Raw genomic sequence first — 16,029 nt, 5'->3', positions numbered from 1 at the left:
CCGCCCGCCGGGTGCGCCGGGTGCGCCGCCGCCACCGCCGCCGCCGCCTCCGCCGCCTCCGCCGCCGCCTCCGCCGCCGCCGCCGCCGAGCTCAGGGAGTCGACCAGCGCCGGCGGGGGACGATTTGCAAGCGCAGCTGATGGCGTCTATTCGATCGGGAGGCAACTTGCGCAAGACGCCCGTGGACCCGAACAAGCGCGCCTTCAAGCAACGGACGGGCACGGTGCTGCCGTGAGGGTGTCCGTTGCGTGAGGGCGTCGCTTATGTCGTGCCGTGAGCGCTGTGTGGTGGGTGTCTTGAATACAACCGTACGGGGTTTTGACTAGAGCTTTTGCCTTGAAAACGGCCGTGCCAGCGGGAACCAGGATTTCTTTTTTGCACGAGAGAGATCTTCTCTCGGCTTTTTCGTTGTAGCTTGTACGTACGTTGTACGTACTTTTAGCTTAAAGCCGTACGTTGTACATGCGGCTACGTACTTTACTCTCTCTCTCACGTTGTATGTGGCTCTCTTACGAAAAAGAAAGAAAGAAAGTACTCCAGTGCTCCAAGACCAAGTAAACAGAGAGTGAGACAACTCAAGGGAGGGATGGGAGGACGGCTCTTACGTACATTCCCGGAGGAGGACTGCTGACTTTTTCAGTGTATGTGGCTCTTACGTACATTCCCGTAGGAGGACTCTGCTGACAGGGTTTGCGATGAGGAGCGACCCGATGGGTTTTCTCGGACGGAGGTGAGTGTTACCACTAACCGCCGAAGCGCAAGAACTCTACGACGGATCGTGCTCATACTAGCACCCCACCTCGCGGGCCGATTTTCTGGCCCAGCGAGGCTGGGAGGCTGGTGGGGGGGCCCAGGGGAGAAAACTTTTTTGCATTTGGCAAACATGAAACATCCAACGGTCGCCCGAATTTTTCGTCGTCCGGCACCGAGCAGGGCAAGGCTTCACTCCGTTTCACTGATGAAAGCGATGGACGGAGAATTCGCAAGTACGATCGTGGGAGGCGACGAGGCGACAGTGCTAAAGCTCCTCAACGAAGGCGCCATCGGGAGCCTAAACCTGACGTTTGAATTCGAAGGGATAGAAGGCTACACGCCGTTGATGCTGGCCGCCGAAAGCGGCCATGAGAGGATAGTTAGTCTACTGATAGAACGTCACGTACCTACGCGTCCACAGCTTACCAATTCCATGATGTTCGCAGTTTGCAATGGCCACGAGCAAGTGGTTGACATGCTGCTGAAGCAAGGCGCGAGAGTCAATGAGGTAGGAACATTCTTTCGCGCTGAACAAGACACCGCGCTGACACGCGCGGCCAAGCATGGCCGCGAGGAGCTTGTCGACATGCTGCTGCAGCGTGGTGCGGATGTCAACCATCAGACCAACACTTTCATCAATGTGTTCAACGTGTTGAGCAAATGTGAGACCAAGAACGGCAACGGCACCACTGCGCTGGAGCTTGCAGCCCTCGCAGGAAAGCCGCGGGCGGTCGAGGCGCTGGTGCGACACGGCGCGGAGATCGATCGCATCAACAGCTGTGGACCGAGCTCGCTAATTATCGCAGCCGCAGGGGGCCATGAGAACGTCGTCGCCACACTGCTACAGGGTGGTGCTGACATAAACCGGGGGGTGGCACAGGAGCGCCAGAGTGGTTACATACGCAACGGCATCACCGCGTTGATGTGCGCCGCTGGAAATGGCCACGAGCCGGCGGTCGAAATGCTAGTGCGGCACGGCGCGATAATAGACCAGCAAGATAGCTACGGACGCACCGCGCTGATAGACGCCGCCGAAGGCGGCCACGAGCGGGTGGTCGAGAAGCTGCTGCAGTGCGGGGCCGACCTCCACCAGCATTGCCGTCACGGCAGCGCACTGATGGAGGCCGCCTACATGAACAGGGAGCGGGTGGTCAAAACGTTGCTGCGGGCAGGAGCAGATCCAGTGGCACGCGATGAAACGGGCAGCACTGCGTTGCAACGTGCTCAGGAAGGAGACAGCGCTGAGTGTTTGCAAGTTATCAAGCAACATCTGGCGGAGAAGCGACGGGAGGAGCGCGCGCTCGAGGCCAGGACGCGGCGCGAGCAGCGCGCACGAGCAGAGGAGGCGGCGGCACGTGAGCGCCAGCAGGTGGCGCGCAAGCGCGAAGCAGAGCGTGCCGCGGACGCGGCGCGCAGGGCGGCAGAGGCGGCGGCGCTGGAGGAGCAGAAACGGGCCATTGCGGCAGAGACGGAGGCGAAGCTGGCTGCTGAGCGCGCGGCGGCGGAGGAGGAGGCCCGGGCAAGGGAGGTGGAGAGGCTAGCAGCGGAGGAGGTACTACGTGCGGAGCAGCGGGCGGCGGCGGTAGAGCGCAGCGCCGCGAGAGCCGAGCAGGCGCGGCGCTCGGAGGAAGAGGCCAGCAGGAGGGCGGACGAGGAGAAGGCAAGGCGGCTAGCAAAGGCGGCGGAGCAGCGCGCGGCCAAGAAGGAGGCCAAGGAGAAGAAAAAGGAGGCCAAGAAGGCGCCGTCCGCCTTCGAGCTCGAGGAGCTGCGGAAAGAGCAGGCCGCGGCAGAGCTTCGCGCGCAGGAGGAGAGGGCGGCGCAGCTAGGACGCGCAGGAGGCGGCGAGGCGAGCGCAGAGGGAGGCTGCAGAACTAGCGGCTGCGGACCGCAAGGCGGCGGAGCGGGCGGCGGAGCGAGAGGCGGCTGAGGCGGTGGAGCTAGCGGAAGCGCTGCTTCGCGTGTCGGAGGCGGAGGCGGAGGCGGAGGCGTTGGTGCTTCGAGTGGCGCGGTGCGAGGAGGAGATGGGGGGCGAGCCTGTCAGTCACGGGGCGGACCTGCCACAGCGGGTCGACCTGCTGGAGCGCCTCCTCGGCGTGCCGAGCGAGGATGGGACCCTCGAGGCGCGTGTGCGAGCTGTCGAGCGCCTGATTGGGCCCGAGGTGGCGCAGTTGGCAGATGGGGCATCGACATCCGTGTCGGCGACGGGTCAGCGCCCGTTGCCCGTCATTGCGCCGCTTGCGGCCGTCTCGCTGGCGGACGCCGACTTTGACACGGGTCGGCGAGCTGTCCCCGAGTCCACCATGGGGGGAGAGACCACGTGTATCGTATGCTTTGCGCGAGCGAAATCGCATGCCGCGGTCCCGTGCGGTCACGTGTGCGCTTGCGGACCATGCTCACGGCGGGCGGGCGGCGGCGCCGGACCGTGTCGATGGCGGCGAGCAGCCTCGGGTTGTCCGCCCACGGTCGAAGCCACTCGTAGGAGTACTGGACCCCGGGGCTGGAGATGACGTGCTGGGACCCGCGGTCGCGGAAAGCGGCCTTGCGCGCAGCGTCGGAGGCCGCCCTGGCCCGGCGCCGAGCCTCGGGGTCACCCTCGGCGCCCTCCTCCTCCCTGGACCGCGCCTTCGCCGTGTCCGCGACCCACCGGGCGTGCTTGGCGCGCCTGTCCGCCTGCGGCTGCTTGCGCGCGTAGCACACGGTCCGAAAGTAGTGCGCCGCTGAGCCCGGTCGAGCCTGCTGCTGCAGGAGCCGCATGAAGCCTTCGCGACCATCCTTCCAACGCGGGTCGCCCGCGTCGCCTCGGTAGGACCGGTCGCATTTGAAGAGATGCTGATAAAGGCCGCACTTGGCTCCAACGGTCGCGCACCATTTGCCGCATCCGGGGATCGGGCACTGGTACACGCCCATGTCCATGCACTCCGTCTCGAAGAGGTCGGCGCCAAGCTGATGCGAGGCGAACTCGCTGTTGAGGTGGGTGGCGAGGCGGGTGAAGGAGCGCGCCTCGTCTGCGTTGCCAAAACCTCGAGGACCCGCCCAGGTCGGCAGACAGCGGGAGCACCCAACAGCGACGGTAGGGTCGGCGAGGGAGAAATGGGGGCAGCGGACCTCAGGCACCCCCTGCGGGCGGAAAGCCGAGGGCACGCCTTCGTCGAGGTCGTCGCCACCACCTCCATCGGCATCGTCGTCCTCGGGGCAAACAGGGCAAACGTCGTCGGCCGGCGGCTGCTGCGGCCGGGACGGCCCGGACGGCGGCGGGGCGTCGACGTCGATAGGCGTCGCCGCGTCGCCAGCCGCGCCCGTCGCCGAGGCCGCAGCGCTGCCCGAGGGGCCCGGCCCCGGCGCATCGTCCCGGAGCGCTGCCGATGCTGAGGGCGGCCCCGGCCTCGCTGGGCGAAGCTGGCGGTCCCTGCCGAGGACCTCCGGGGCGCCGCCCACACCAAAAAGAATTCTCGACTACTGTGGGGCGTGATGGTGACATCCTCCCCAGATGACGCTGCCCACGATGACGCTCCAATCAATCTCCTGTCTGACCTCCCGCCTGACGTCCTCGTCCTGATCCTCGCCCGGTACCACTGCCACTTCCACCACGCTTCTCTGTCAAACACACTTGTCTCAGCACAACCCGACCCGCCGGGGACGCACCGCTCAGGTGCCGGAGCCCGGCCGACGTCTCCGCCGCCGGCACAACTGCTTCCATCTTCCACGGCAGCGGCGACTACGCGGGCGAGCGCTCCCTCGCGGAGCAGGCGCTCCGCCTCCGCGCGGCGGAGCGAGGGTACGACCTCCCTGCGGAGGTGCGGTCCGTGCGCCGCCTCTGCTTCCTCGCGCTGCAGCACGAGGCGAATCGGCTGGCGAAAGTGGCTGCCGGAAACCAGCACAGCCTCTTCACCGGGCGAGACGGCAGCGTCTCAACCTGCGGCTCGGAGTCTCGCGACCTCGCCGGCCTGCTGGGGCACGGGGAGGGCGTCACACGCCTCGCCACGCCGTCGCCGCTCCCGCCGCTCCCGCAAGGAATGTCTGCTGCGGGGGTGGTTGCGGGCAGCTACCACTCCCTGCTCCTCGCCGACGGCGGCGGGCTGTGGAGCTGGGGGACAGGTCAACACGGCCAGCTCGGCCACGGCGCCCGCCTCTCCGAGCGGCGGCCGAGGCGGGTCGAGGCGCTCGCGGGGCGGAGCGTGGTCGCGGCGGCGGCGGGCCTCTCCCACAGCGTCGCGGTGACCGCCGACGGCGCCATCTTCAGCTGGGGCGGCGGCAAGTTTGGACAGCTCGGGCACGGGGACGAGGCGCCGGGCCGAGAGAGCGAGGGCCGAGAGAGAGCCGAGAGGAGCACGAGATAGGGTGTGTCCGTAGGAGCCACGGCTCCTCCCTGAACTGATCGAGGCCCTGGCTGGCGAGCGGGTCGTCGCCGTGTCGGCCGGGCAGAGCGGCTTCTCGCTCGCCCTGACGGCGGACGGCGCCGTCTGGAGCTGGGGCTTGGGGACGAGTGGGCAGCTCGGGCACGGCCCCGTCACCGCCCTGGCTCTGCCGAAGAGGGTGGAGGGCTTGGCCGGTCAGCTGGTCATCGCGGTGTCGGCGGGGTACGGGCATGCTCTCGCCATCACCGCCGATGGCGCCGTCTGGAGCTGGGGCGACGCTGTTGCCGGCCAGCTAGGCCACGGAGGTATGAAGTCGAGGCTCCAACCCTCCAAGATCGAGGCCTTGGAGGGGCGGCGCGTCGTCGCCGTGTCGGCGGGGGGAGGCCACAGCCTCGCCCTCACCGTCGACGGCGCCGTCTACAGCTGGGGCACCGGGCCTCTAGGGCGCATCGGGCGCGCGGCCGCCTTCACGCGGCACTCGGTGCTCGCCAGTGTGCATGGTGCACACCGCCGCCCCTCCCTCCCTCCCCGCACCGCTCACTCCCCGCCCCCTCCCTCCATATAACGTCTTCCTTCCTTGACCCTCCGACCGCCAGCAGCTCGCCGCGCACAGGCACGCTCTCCAGCCAGCTTTTGCCGGAGAGAGTCGAGGCGCTCGCGGGGCGGGGCGTCGTTACCGTGTCGGCGGGCGCCTTGCACAGCCTCGCGCTGGCGGCTGACGGCAGCGTCTGGGGCTGGGGAGAGGGGGCGAACTACCGCTTGGGCGACGGCGAGAATTGCGCGCACGCGCTGCCCGTTCGCGTCGTAAAGTAAGGTCAAACGAGCGATAAAGTGAGGCTGAGAGCCTCGGCAGTGTACAGTGAGTCAGCCCACCTGTGCCCTCTGAGCGGACGTGTGAGAGGGAAGCTTCCGCTTTTGTCGCGCCTTACAAAATATCCAACACTGACTCACATGGCCACTGATCATGCATGGCACTCCACGCACACACAACACACATGGGATAAACCCAACCAACATGCAAAAACGATGGACATGGAGCATGTGCGGATGTGGACAAAATGGGTTTCAATGCACGAACAACGAGACAGCGAGACGGACAGACTCTAGAGAGTCGCGTGATGATCGAGCGTGACGGTCAACGAGAGCCCCGAGAGTCGAGGTACTCCCAAGAGCGTGTCTACTCCCGCGCTTCGTCAAATGCCTCTGCCACCGCGTCTGAGGTCAACGCGAGCCCAGAGCGCGCACGGGGGAGGGGCTCCCCGCCGCTGCCCCGCCTGCCGCGCGACGACGAGATGGAGAAGCACCCCGAGACGCGCTCGGAGAAGCGCCCTGAGACACGCTCCGAAAGGCGGCCCGACACGTCCGCGACCTCGTCCGAAGCCCAGCGCTGGCCCGCGATGACGAGTCGGCCGGCGCCGCGCAGCACAGCCATGAGCTGTCGTCGCGCCGGCTTCTTGCTGCTCATCTCGCCCACGCGCATCGCCCTGGCGAGCACCCTGTCCGAGCCGGCGGGGAAGAAGAAGGCGAGGTGGCGGAGGAGGCGCGTCTTGATGGCGCCAGCGAGCGTGCCGTCGATCGAGTAGAAGACGTCGCGCCGCCCGACAGCGTGGGCGGCCACCATGATGGCGGCGCATCGGTCGGGCGACATGCTCTTCTTGGTCAGGTCGAGGTCGACCGCGCCGTCGCCGGTGCCGAGGCGCGCATTGTTCACGGGCGTGTTGACGGCGCCGGGATACGCGAGCGTGACGGTCGGCGGGACCGGCTCCGAGATTCCGAGCTCGACGCGCAGCGTGTTGAAGAAGCCCTTGAGCGCGAACTTGGAGGCCGCGTACCCTGTACGCCACGGCACGCCCTCGACTAGACCCACGACGCTGCTCACCACCAGCAGGCGGACACCGCCCTCGGCGCGCCGCATCGAACCCATGCACGCGTTGAGCACTCCCACGGAGCCGATGTAATTTACATCCATCAGGCGCTTCATTGTGCCCATCGCCTGGTTCTGTTCGCAGAGCGACACAAACGGCGCGCCCATCGCGATGCCCGCGTTGAGAACCAGCAGGTCAACGGCGGCCGGCACGGCGCCCCGGACGGCCGCCCACCCCTCCTCCGTGGAGATGTCGGCGACGACCGCCTGCGCGCTGCTCGCGCCGAGGGCCATGCACTCCTCGCACACCCGCTCGAGGTCGGCCCGCCGCCGCGCAACAAGCGACAGCTTGGCACCCTCCGCAGCGTAGGTGCGGGCGAGGCTCGTTCCGATGCCAGACGAAGCGCCCGTGATCACGACTACCTTGTCCTTTGCCGACCACCGCCGACGGTCGAGACCGACGCGGCGGGCCATCTTCTCGAGGCCAGCCAGCCCCTGAGCCAGAATGTGGAGGCAGAGGCCGAGGAGCAGGCCGAGGAGCGTGCCGAGGAGGATGCGAGGGGTCTTGGTCTCCTCTGCCTCTCTGTCATCTGTGTACACCACCACAGACTCGCCGCTCGCGGCGTCTCGGTCTGGCTTGAGGGCCTCAGACTCGGAGTATGGCTGGGCCACCTCGCACTCCTGCAGGACGCTGAGCGGCATCCTCCGGCGTTGCACCAGTGAGCTGGACAGTGAACTGGTCCACAGCGTCGACATGGCTTGGACTGAGCAGGGCGTCCTCCTGAAGGAGTTCGGATCTTTGGCGGTCTTGACACGGCAAAAAGAATTTTTCATGCGAAGAGGGCGTGGACTGGCGCACACTAGACACATCGGCACACGAGCAAAACGGATTTTACAAGAACCAAGCAAGGGCGCGCCGCTGGCACTAACACGGGCAAAAAATCAAACACTCCCGCAAGGGAAAGAGAATTTAGACAAAACAACTCTCTCTCACAGCAGACAGGCTCGACACAGGTGCGAACTGGGAAAGAGAAACCCCGTGGCGCAACAGGCACGCACAGACTGGCGCGCTCTGGCACGGAGATAAAGAAAACGGACACGAAACCCCATGGGCATTGCGAGCCCATTCCGAATATCGGCATTCCCTGTGCGCTGTGGTGCTTGGACGTGCTTTTAAGCGGCGTCTGCAGAGTCACCAGTCGTACTCGTACACAGCCCGGGGCGGACAGGCTCATTGTTGTGTTTGTCAGGCTCATCGGTAGATGGGTATTATTTTCTCAAAATAGCTCCGCGAACGGGCTCGCCGCCGCAAGCAGCCCAAAGCACTCCACAAACCACCACAGCAGCACCAGCTGCGTGCCGACGTCGGCGGCGAGGGAGAGCTGTGACGAGCCCGCGCCGCGCAGCAGCAGCAGCGCGACGAGCAGGCCGAGCTTGAGCCGCCCCTTAGCCCAAAAGTGCTGGTGGTACGGCTCGGCGGGCGTGAAAGCGGGCGGCGCCTTCGCCACGACCGTGCAGGGAGGATCCTTGCCGGCGGCGACGTAAGCTGCGGCGGCGCGCTCGACGTCAGCGGCCGCCAGGAGGCGCTGCGCCTCGTCCGTTGGCCAGAGAGCGGAGCGGTACTGGTCCTCCTTGCCAGGCGTAGTCAGCGAGGCGTCGTGGTTGGCCCAAAAGACACGCAGCAGCGCCTCATAGCTTACCTCAGAGGGATCATACGTCACCCTCACGGCCTCAGTGTAGCCGTCTCCGGAACACACGGGAAAATATGATGGAGGCTCGAGGTTAAGCCGCGGCTCGACACTTGCGTAGCCTGTCAAAACGCTCTCGACACCTGGCATGTCCTGGAATGCCTCTTGCGGTGCCCAGAAGCAGCCCATGCCGAAGATTGCCGTCTCGGAGGAGGAAGCCATTCGTGGGTGTGCACGAGAGGTCGGGCGCGACGTGGCGAGAAGAAGGTGCTGCATGACTTTCCGAGCGAGAGCGAGCCCGTCGGCAGTCGATTTTGGGTAGCGGCGAAGCGCCGGTTTGCGCTGCAAAGTTTTCTCTTTCGCCACACGGGACTGGCGCGCACTGGCACACAGGCAAACGGAAACCAAGAAGATGGGACTGGCGTGCACTCGACCGACCTAACCACGCGTTTCTCCCCTACTCGTGTGTGTGTCGTCGTGCGCCTTGCAGGGTGGATCGGGGTGGGAGTTTGGGGGGGGGGGAGCCTCCCTCACGGCGCCCAACGGGCAGGCGCAGGGCAGCTTGATCAAGGCCGCTCTGGCCGATGGAGGCCTTGAGCCCATTGATGTGTCGAGCCTCGAGGCGCACGGAACCGGCACGCCGCTCGGCGACCCAATAGAGGCGAGCTCCACGGCGGCCGCGATACTAAGCAAGCGCGATAACTCGCAACCCCTGCCCATCGGGTCCGTCAAGGCGTGTGCAGGCCACGGTGAGCCCACCGCCGGCGCAGTTGGCTTGCTCAAGCTTGCTGTGGGCCTTGCAAAAACGGAGGGGTCGCCGAACGCCCAGCTGCAGGTCCTGAACGAGCATGTCGGCGCCGCGCTCGACAGTGCCTGCTGCTCGCTGCCTACTACGCTGAGCTCGGTATCGCACGCGCCGCGGCGTGGCCCGAGGTACGTGGGGGGCATCAATTCTTTTGGCTACAGCGGAACGATCGTGCACTGCGAAATTGGTTCGCTCCCAGGCGTGCCTCCGACCCTGCAGGCTATATCTGGGCCGAGATACGTGCGCAGGGGCTTCGGGTGGCGCCAGACGCCGCACCCTCTCATCGGGGAGCGCGTCAAAGGAGCCCACGCTCACTCAAAAACGTTCCAAACACAAGCGATGGGACCGCTGCTGCAGATCGTCGCGGACCACGTCGTGCAGGGCCGGGTCGTCTTCCCCGGCGCGGGCTACATGGAGATGGCGCGCGCGGCTGCTGTCGCCCTCTCGAGCGGCGCCACGAGCGCCACGCTCTCGCGCGTCTTCTTCCTGCAGCCGCTCGTGCTAGAGGGCGACCTGAGCACGCTCGCCGTCAGCATCGAGATCAGCGCCGCGGAGGAGCGGTTCGACGTGACCACCGAGGACCTCGAGGCGGGCACCAAGACGTCCCACTGCGCCGGCGGAGCGACCGCTCTCTCCGAGGCGATGCCCTGCTTCTCCCACGCGGCTCTCCGCGCGTCGTGCACTCAGCCAGTCGACACTGCCGTCCTCTACGCGGGCTTCCGCTCGGTCGGCCTCGAGTACGGCCCGCTTTACCGCACGCTCACCTCGGCGCGCGTCTCGCGAGGCGCCGGCGTCGCCGTTGGCCAGCTGCGCCGCCGCTCGCGCAAGGAGGGCACCAGCGTCCACCCCGCCGACCTCGACGGCTCGCTCCACCTCACTGCCCTGCTCGCCGAGGCGACGGCGGCGGGCGAGATCCGGCTCCCCTTCTCGGTCGGCGAGGCGGCGCTCACCGACGTGAGCGGCTCTCCGTGGCCGGTGGCGGAGCGGCAGGGGGCGGGCAAGGCGGGCGTGTGGATCGGAGCCAAGGACGCGAAGGCGGCTAGGGACTCGCCCGGCGCACGCCTCACCAACTTCGAGACGCGTGCGCTCAAGGCGGCAATGCGGGCGGCTCCGGTGCGCAGGCTCACGCACCTGTACGTCACGTCGTGGCAGGCAGCGACGGTGCCGCCCGCTGAGAGCGCCAGAGCGGCGCTCGTGATGTGCGCCTCTGCTCCGGCCGTCCCAGCCTCGTGCTCCGGCGTGGCACAAGCGGCCGCTCCGTCGGCGTCGATCGGCTCAATTGTGTATGCCGTCGGCCTGAGCACGGGCGCCAAGGCCTCCGACTCGCTCGCCGGCCTGGCTGCTGCCGTCGACGTTGTGCGCATGCAGGTCATCGCGCGCTCCTTGTGTCCCGTGTGGATGGTCTCGGCTGGCGCCCTCGCCGCCCGCTCGGCTGGCACCGGCGCCTCGAGCCAGGCGGGTCTGATGGGCCTGACCCGCCAGGCTCGCTCGGAGGCGCCGCAGTCCTGCCTGCCGCTCCTCGATATGGACGTTCTGCGGCCCGGTGTGACGGAGCTGGCGGCCGGCTCGAACCTGGCCGGCAAGCTCGGCCTCGGCTTCAGCGGCGCCTCGGAGCCCGAGGTAGCCTTCGACGACATGATTCAGCGTGTGCCGCGCCTAGCCGAGGCTGCCGGATCGCTCGGCGGCCCGATCAAGCTCTACTTCGACGCGCGCGGCGCCGTGAGCAACCTGAGAGTGGTGCCTCAGGCAGTGGACGACTCCGAGCCGGTCCCTGGCGAAGTCAAGCTGCACGTCGGCGCGGTCGGCCTCAACTTCCGAGACGTGCTCAACGTGCTCGGCGTATACCCGGGCGACCCGGGCCCGCCCGGAGGCGACTGCGCCGCGCACATTGCGGCCGAGGGACCCGGCAGCTCGCACATCAAGGTCGGTGACGCCGTGCTCGGGCATGGACTGGCTGCCCTCGCGTCGGTCTCCAGGTCGGACGCGCGGCTCGTGGCGAGCATCACAGAGTCGCTCTCCTTTGAGCAGGCCTGCACGCTGCCGACCACTTGGATGACGGTGCACATATCCCTCCTTGCAGCGAGGCCGGCAGCTGGACATGGCGTGCTTCTGCACGCTGGAGCGGGCGGCGTCGGCCTCACTGCGCAGGAGTACTGCCACCTCATCAGAAGCAGCCCATCTGCAAGCGTCGGCCGGCCATACAAGCACTTTTACCTGGCTCGCATGGGCCTCGCCGGCCGCACTGTCAGCTCGCGCGACAGCGGCGCCTTTGCAGTCGGCGCGTCGAGGCTGCTCGGCTCGTGCCGGCTGCGCTTCTCGCTCAACAGCCTGTCGGCGGACTTCATTGCGTGCACCTTTGCGCTGCTGCGGCAGGACGGCTGGCTGTGTGAGATCGGCAAGCGCGCGGTGTGGAGCTGTGAGCGGCTTGAGTCGGCGTCGCTCTCGAGGTACGTGGCGATCGCGCTCGACTCAACCATCGAGCAGATGCCGGTCTGGGTCCGTGACACGCTTCAGCTGCTCTCGCGTCGCGCGGACGCCATTGTGCTCCACGGCCTGCCGTTGCAGACCTTTGAGCTCGAGAGGAGCGTCTTGGCCGCCTTCCGCACGCTGCAGGGCGGCACCAACACGGGCAAGGTGGTGGTGCGCATCCCGAGGACGGCTCCGACGCCACCGCGAGGCGCCCACCTGCTCTCGGGCGGGACCGGCGGCCTCGGCCTGGTCACGGGCAGGTGGCTCGGCGAGGCCGGCGCCGAGTCGGTCGTGCTGGCGGCCCGCGGCGGCAAGGTGGCAGCCGCGGATGGCGAGACGCTGAAGAAGGTGGCGAGGTGCAGCTTCCGCGTGGTCAGGTGCGACGCGGCCGAGCTGACGGACACGGCCCGCATGGCCGGCGCCATCCTGGCCATGCGCACCCCGCTGGCGGGCGTGTGGCACGCGGCGGGCGTGCTGTCGGACGGGCTGCTGCGCGCGCAGACGGCCGCCACCGTCAGGCGCGTCTTCGCGCCCAAGGTGGCCGGCGCGTGGGCGCTGCAGCAGGCGGCCGCGTCATCGCCGCTCGACGCGTGCGTGCTCTTCTCGTCCATCGCGGCGCTGATTGGCGGCGGCGGCCAGTCCAACTACGCCGCCGCCAACGGCATGCTCGACGCACTGGGCGCCTGCCGCCGGACGCGCGCCGTGAAGGCGACGTCGGTGCAGTGGGGTCCGTGGGCGGCGGTTGGCATGGCGGCCGACGCGTCGGTCAACGCTCGCATCCAAGCCAGCGGCGTCGGCCTCATCAGCCTCGAGCAAGGCACGCTGGCCTTGCAGGCAACGCTGCAGCCTTCGGTGCCGGGCGTGATGAGCTTGGCGGTGCTCACCTGGAGCAAGTTCCTCAGCCTGCTCCCGGAGGTGCCGCCACTGATGGTCGACTACGCGAGCCGCAGGGGCAAGGCGGTGACCGGTGGCCCGCGGGGCGAGGTGAAGGAGGTGACGCTGGAGGCGATCCAGGAGACGCTCAAGTCGACGACGGGCGCCGAGGTCGACCCCGACGCGCCGCTGATGGAGTCGGGCCTCGACTCGCTCGGAGCGGTCGAGCTCGGCAACCAGCTGCAGGCGCAGTCAGGCCTGGTGCTGCCATCGACGCTCATCTTCGACTACCCGACCCCGCGGCAGCTGGCGGGCTACTTTAAAGACCAAGTCAGTCCCACAGAGGAGTCAGAGGACGGGGAAGGCACTAACGTGGCCGAGGTTGACTATAACATTGATTTCGACACAGCAGTCGACGACCGCGCGAAGCTCGATGACGCGCTCAGGGCTGACCTCGCTCGATCGCTCGGCGTCGACCCAACCAAGATCAAGATAAAGTCGGTCTCCTCGCAGAGGGTCAAGCAGCTTGACCCTCTCGTTCAAGAGCACCAGGTGTTGTATGCGGAGCAGCCGCAGCGGTGCCGCGCCGGATGTGGCAACCTCTGCTACTCATTCTGCCCAGGCTGCGCCCAGGACGAGGGTGGTGGCCCGGCCGCGGGTTTCTATTGTTGCGGGAAGGAGCGCAACTGTCTTGCAAAGCAGCACTGCAAGCGCTGTTGCGTCAGGCCGTCCATCAACCGCTCATGTACGTACTGATCCGCAAAAGATACGTTGGTAAGGGGGTAGAGGGTACTGTACGTACGTAGTGACTACCCTGTAGTGTTAAGAGATAGTAGGGCAGTTTGGCGAGTGTAATTACGCTGCACCACCCAGCTGAGCGCCCCAAAAATTTTCGAGCATGCGTGAAACGCGCACACAGACACGAATTCCGGCCCGGACGTTCGGCTCAGTAAGAGGCGTCCACTCTCTCGACCCACGAGAGGGCCTCAGAGGCGAGATTGCGGCGGGGGCGGCGGCGGGGGCGAGCTGGGCGGCGGCGGCGCAGCAGCAGCAGCAGCAGCAGCTGCAGGAAGAGGAGGAGGCGCACGAGGAGGCCCACCGCGGCTGCGGCGAGGGAGAGGCCGACCGCACCGACGCCGCAGCTGGCCCCGGAGTCGCGAAGCATAGCGTGCCATTCGCTCACACACAATTGCGTTACCCTCCATTGCCCCGATGCGCTGCGCCGTGCTGTGCTGTGGTTCCTCGGCGCGAATCACCTCTCCGGCACATCGATAGCAGCGGGCAGCTTCGTGGAGGTCACCTGGCGTGCGATTCTCAGGCAAAGAGGTCGAGCACATGCCTGCAATGTGGCCGATGGCCTAGCCGATGGCGCACCGTGCGACTTCTCTCGCACGCCGTTGACATGTGAATTGGGTCGGACGGGGGGGTAGTGGTACCTACGGTGCGAGGGGCGGCTGTGGCTGTGTGGGGTGTGGAGTGCCCAGCTTCCGGCGGGCCGGCGCCGGTGTCTGGAGATCACCGCTGTTCTGCTGCGTGCTGCAGCGCCTCGGCGCGTGGACCGACCAGCGGCCGGCGGCGGCAGGAAGGACGAGGCGCACACGGGAAACGGCTTTAATTGGTAAAGCCGAAAGCCGTACCAACGCTGCCACTGCGAGCGCGTGCGCCCCGGGTGTGCGTCGGGTGTCGGGTGTGTGGGAGGACGGTGTGCTGTGATCAGAGTACTAGAGTTGTGGCCCGTGCGGGCCCCCGCCCCCGATGGGGGCGGGGTGGGCGCAAGGAGAGGTCGGCTAGCTGGCGGTGCTCAAGCTCACACACATGGACAAAAAGAATTAATTTTAATTATAGATGATCTGACTGCATCGTTCCTGGCGAGCAAATCGTTGAAGCGTGATCTCGTCGTAGTTGCTGTCATCGCATTTGTACAACGGCGCGTTCATCAGCACCTCAAAGGGCGACATCGCCTTCAACTTCGGCCAAATCTGACCTGCAATCTTCTCTGACAGACCGTCGATCTGCCCAGCCAGACGTTCCTTTGAAGCATACATGGCCGGCAGCTCGGACGCCTGGTCATGGCCATCTCGTGTCAGTCTCGAACCCTCAAGCAGCTGCTCGTAGTCTGTTGCATAAAGCCGTCTGCGCTCCGCGGAGGAATACTTCTGATACAATCCCTCCCAGACCTCGATGCCGGGGATCTTGTACTTCAGACGCTCATGCTCAGCTCTCATGGCCTTAAGCTCCTGCGCCTGGCTGTGGCTGGCGCGAAGATGGTTCGAAAGCGCGTCGCGTGCAAACTCGTAGGGCAGCTGCGGGAAGCCCGCACACGTGAGGTTGTTTTTCACGATCACGTCCTCACTCAGCGTCCGGTAGAGCTCTTCCGACACGCACCAAAGCGGCTTGGTGTAAACCTCGTGAAAGGCACGGAAGTCTCGATACTCTGAGCTGGCCCGCCACTCAATCAGCAAAGCATCTGTGAGTTCACAGCCGTCCAATTTTCGCCCGTCGTCATTGAAGACAAAAGTACAGAGCCACTCATCCATCTCCTCCTCCTCGTTCTTATGGTCGAGATCTACAAAGTTGGCCATGGCTGGCTGGCCAAGCTTGATGAAGTTCTTTGCGCGCTCGCTGCGCTCCACAACCTCCTCCTGACCGTTGCGTACACGAATTCCCTGCATCAATCGATACTCGAACCACACCCCGTTGCTGTACTCCCCATCACTGAACTTTGCGTGGCCCCTCCCGGTGAAGTTGTGCCGTGATCCGTTCCATACCCATTGGCCGTCATAGCACTCCACGCGGGTTGGGCTGCCGGCATTGTCTGTGTACAGCTGCACGCACGCTCCCCTTCCACTTTCGCCATACGGTCGTCCTATGAACACAAAGTCGATTTTAGAAGTCCGAAGCAGATCGTCCCTATCCACGCCTGCCTCAAGGAGCTTTGCAACGCGCTGGCTTGACTGCAAATTGTCGTCTAATATGCGGTTTCCGAGCGTCAGCCGTGGATTGTCGATCGCAACGTAGTCAACGGTCGCCGACGATGGCGGCCGTCGCCCAAGCAGCCCCTCCCACACGCTCCACAGGCGCTCTTTCACGCCACTCGCCGACTCTTCCACCACCATCCGGGTGAGATTGGCCAGCAGGAAGAAGAGTTTGAATGTCGGCGTCGTCAAAGACTCCATGCGCACTGCGCGCTGCTGCTGCTGTCTCTGCTGCTCCCGCCGCACG

At 66.1% G+C, this 16,029-nt stretch overlaps 5 protein-coding genes across 5 annotated transcripts in view; 2 read left to right on the top strand and 3 right to left on the bottom strand.

Annotated features, from left to right (window-relative positions):
- The window catches only part of EMIHUDRAFT_463399 (hypothetical protein), a 5,804-nt gene extending 5,479 nt beyond the window's left edge, over positions 1 to 325 (top strand). The window contains exon 11 of the mRNA XM_005778095.1: positions 1 to 325. Within this exon, the coding sequence (XP_005778152.1) occupies positions 1 to 235 (235 nt within the window). The 3' untranslated portion in view covers positions 236 to 325.
- Positions 326 to 2,290: 1,965 nt separating this feature from the next.
- Positions 2,291 to 4,450, bottom strand: EMIHUDRAFT_205810 (hypothetical protein; the record flags this gene model as incomplete). The annotated part of the gene is made up of 5 exons (XM_005778094.1): positions 2,291 to 2,308; positions 2,808 to 2,897; positions 3,244 to 4,170; positions 4,246 to 4,305; positions 4,376 to 4,450. The coding sequence occupies 5 exons, from the start codon at positions 4,448 to 4,450 to the stop codon at positions 2,291 to 2,293; spliced, it is 1,170 nt and encodes a 389-aa protein (XP_005778151.1).
- Positions 4,451 to 6,053: 1,603 nt separating this feature from the next.
- EMIHUDRAFT_450354 (hypothetical protein) lies at positions 6,054 to 7,806 on the bottom strand (the record flags this gene model as incomplete). Its single annotated transcript, XM_005778093.1, has 2 exons — positions 6,054 to 6,143; positions 6,192 to 7,806. The coding sequence occupies one exon, from the start codon at positions 7,804 to 7,806 to the stop codon at positions 6,286 to 6,288; it is 1,521 nt and encodes a 506-aa protein (XP_005778150.1). The 3' UTR covers positions 6,054 to 6,143; positions 6,192 to 6,285.
- Positions 7,807 to 8,417: 611 nt separating this feature from the next.
- Positions 8,418 to 8,867, bottom strand: EMIHUDRAFT_56960 (methionine-S-sulfoxide reductase; the record flags this gene model as incomplete). The annotated part of the gene is made up of 1 exon (XM_005778092.1): positions 8,418 to 8,867. A coding segment is annotated over one exon (450 nt), but the record flags the coding sequence as incomplete, so codon positions are not given.
- Positions 8,868 to 9,804: 937 nt separating this feature from the next.
- EMIHUDRAFT_205807 (hypothetical protein) lies at positions 9,805 to 13,563 on the top strand (the record flags this gene model as incomplete). The annotated part of the gene is made up of 2 exons (XM_005778091.1): positions 9,805 to 12,282; positions 13,153 to 13,563. The coding sequence occupies 2 exons, from the start codon at positions 9,805 to 9,807 to the stop codon at positions 13,561 to 13,563; spliced, it is 2,889 nt and encodes a 962-aa protein (XP_005778148.1).
- Positions 13,564 to 16,029: the final 2,466 nt, after the last annotated feature.

The sequence above is a fragment of the Emiliania huxleyi genome (assembly GCF_000372725.1).
Source record: "Emiliania huxleyi CCMP1516 unplaced genomic scaffold EMIHUscaffold_25, whole genome shotgun sequence".
Taxonomy (NCBI): domain Eukaryota; phylum Haptophyta; order Isochrysidales; family Noelaerhabdaceae; genus Emiliania; species Emiliania huxleyi.
Note: the sequence above shows the minus strand (reverse complement) of the source record. Positions and strands in the feature narration are given on the sequence as shown.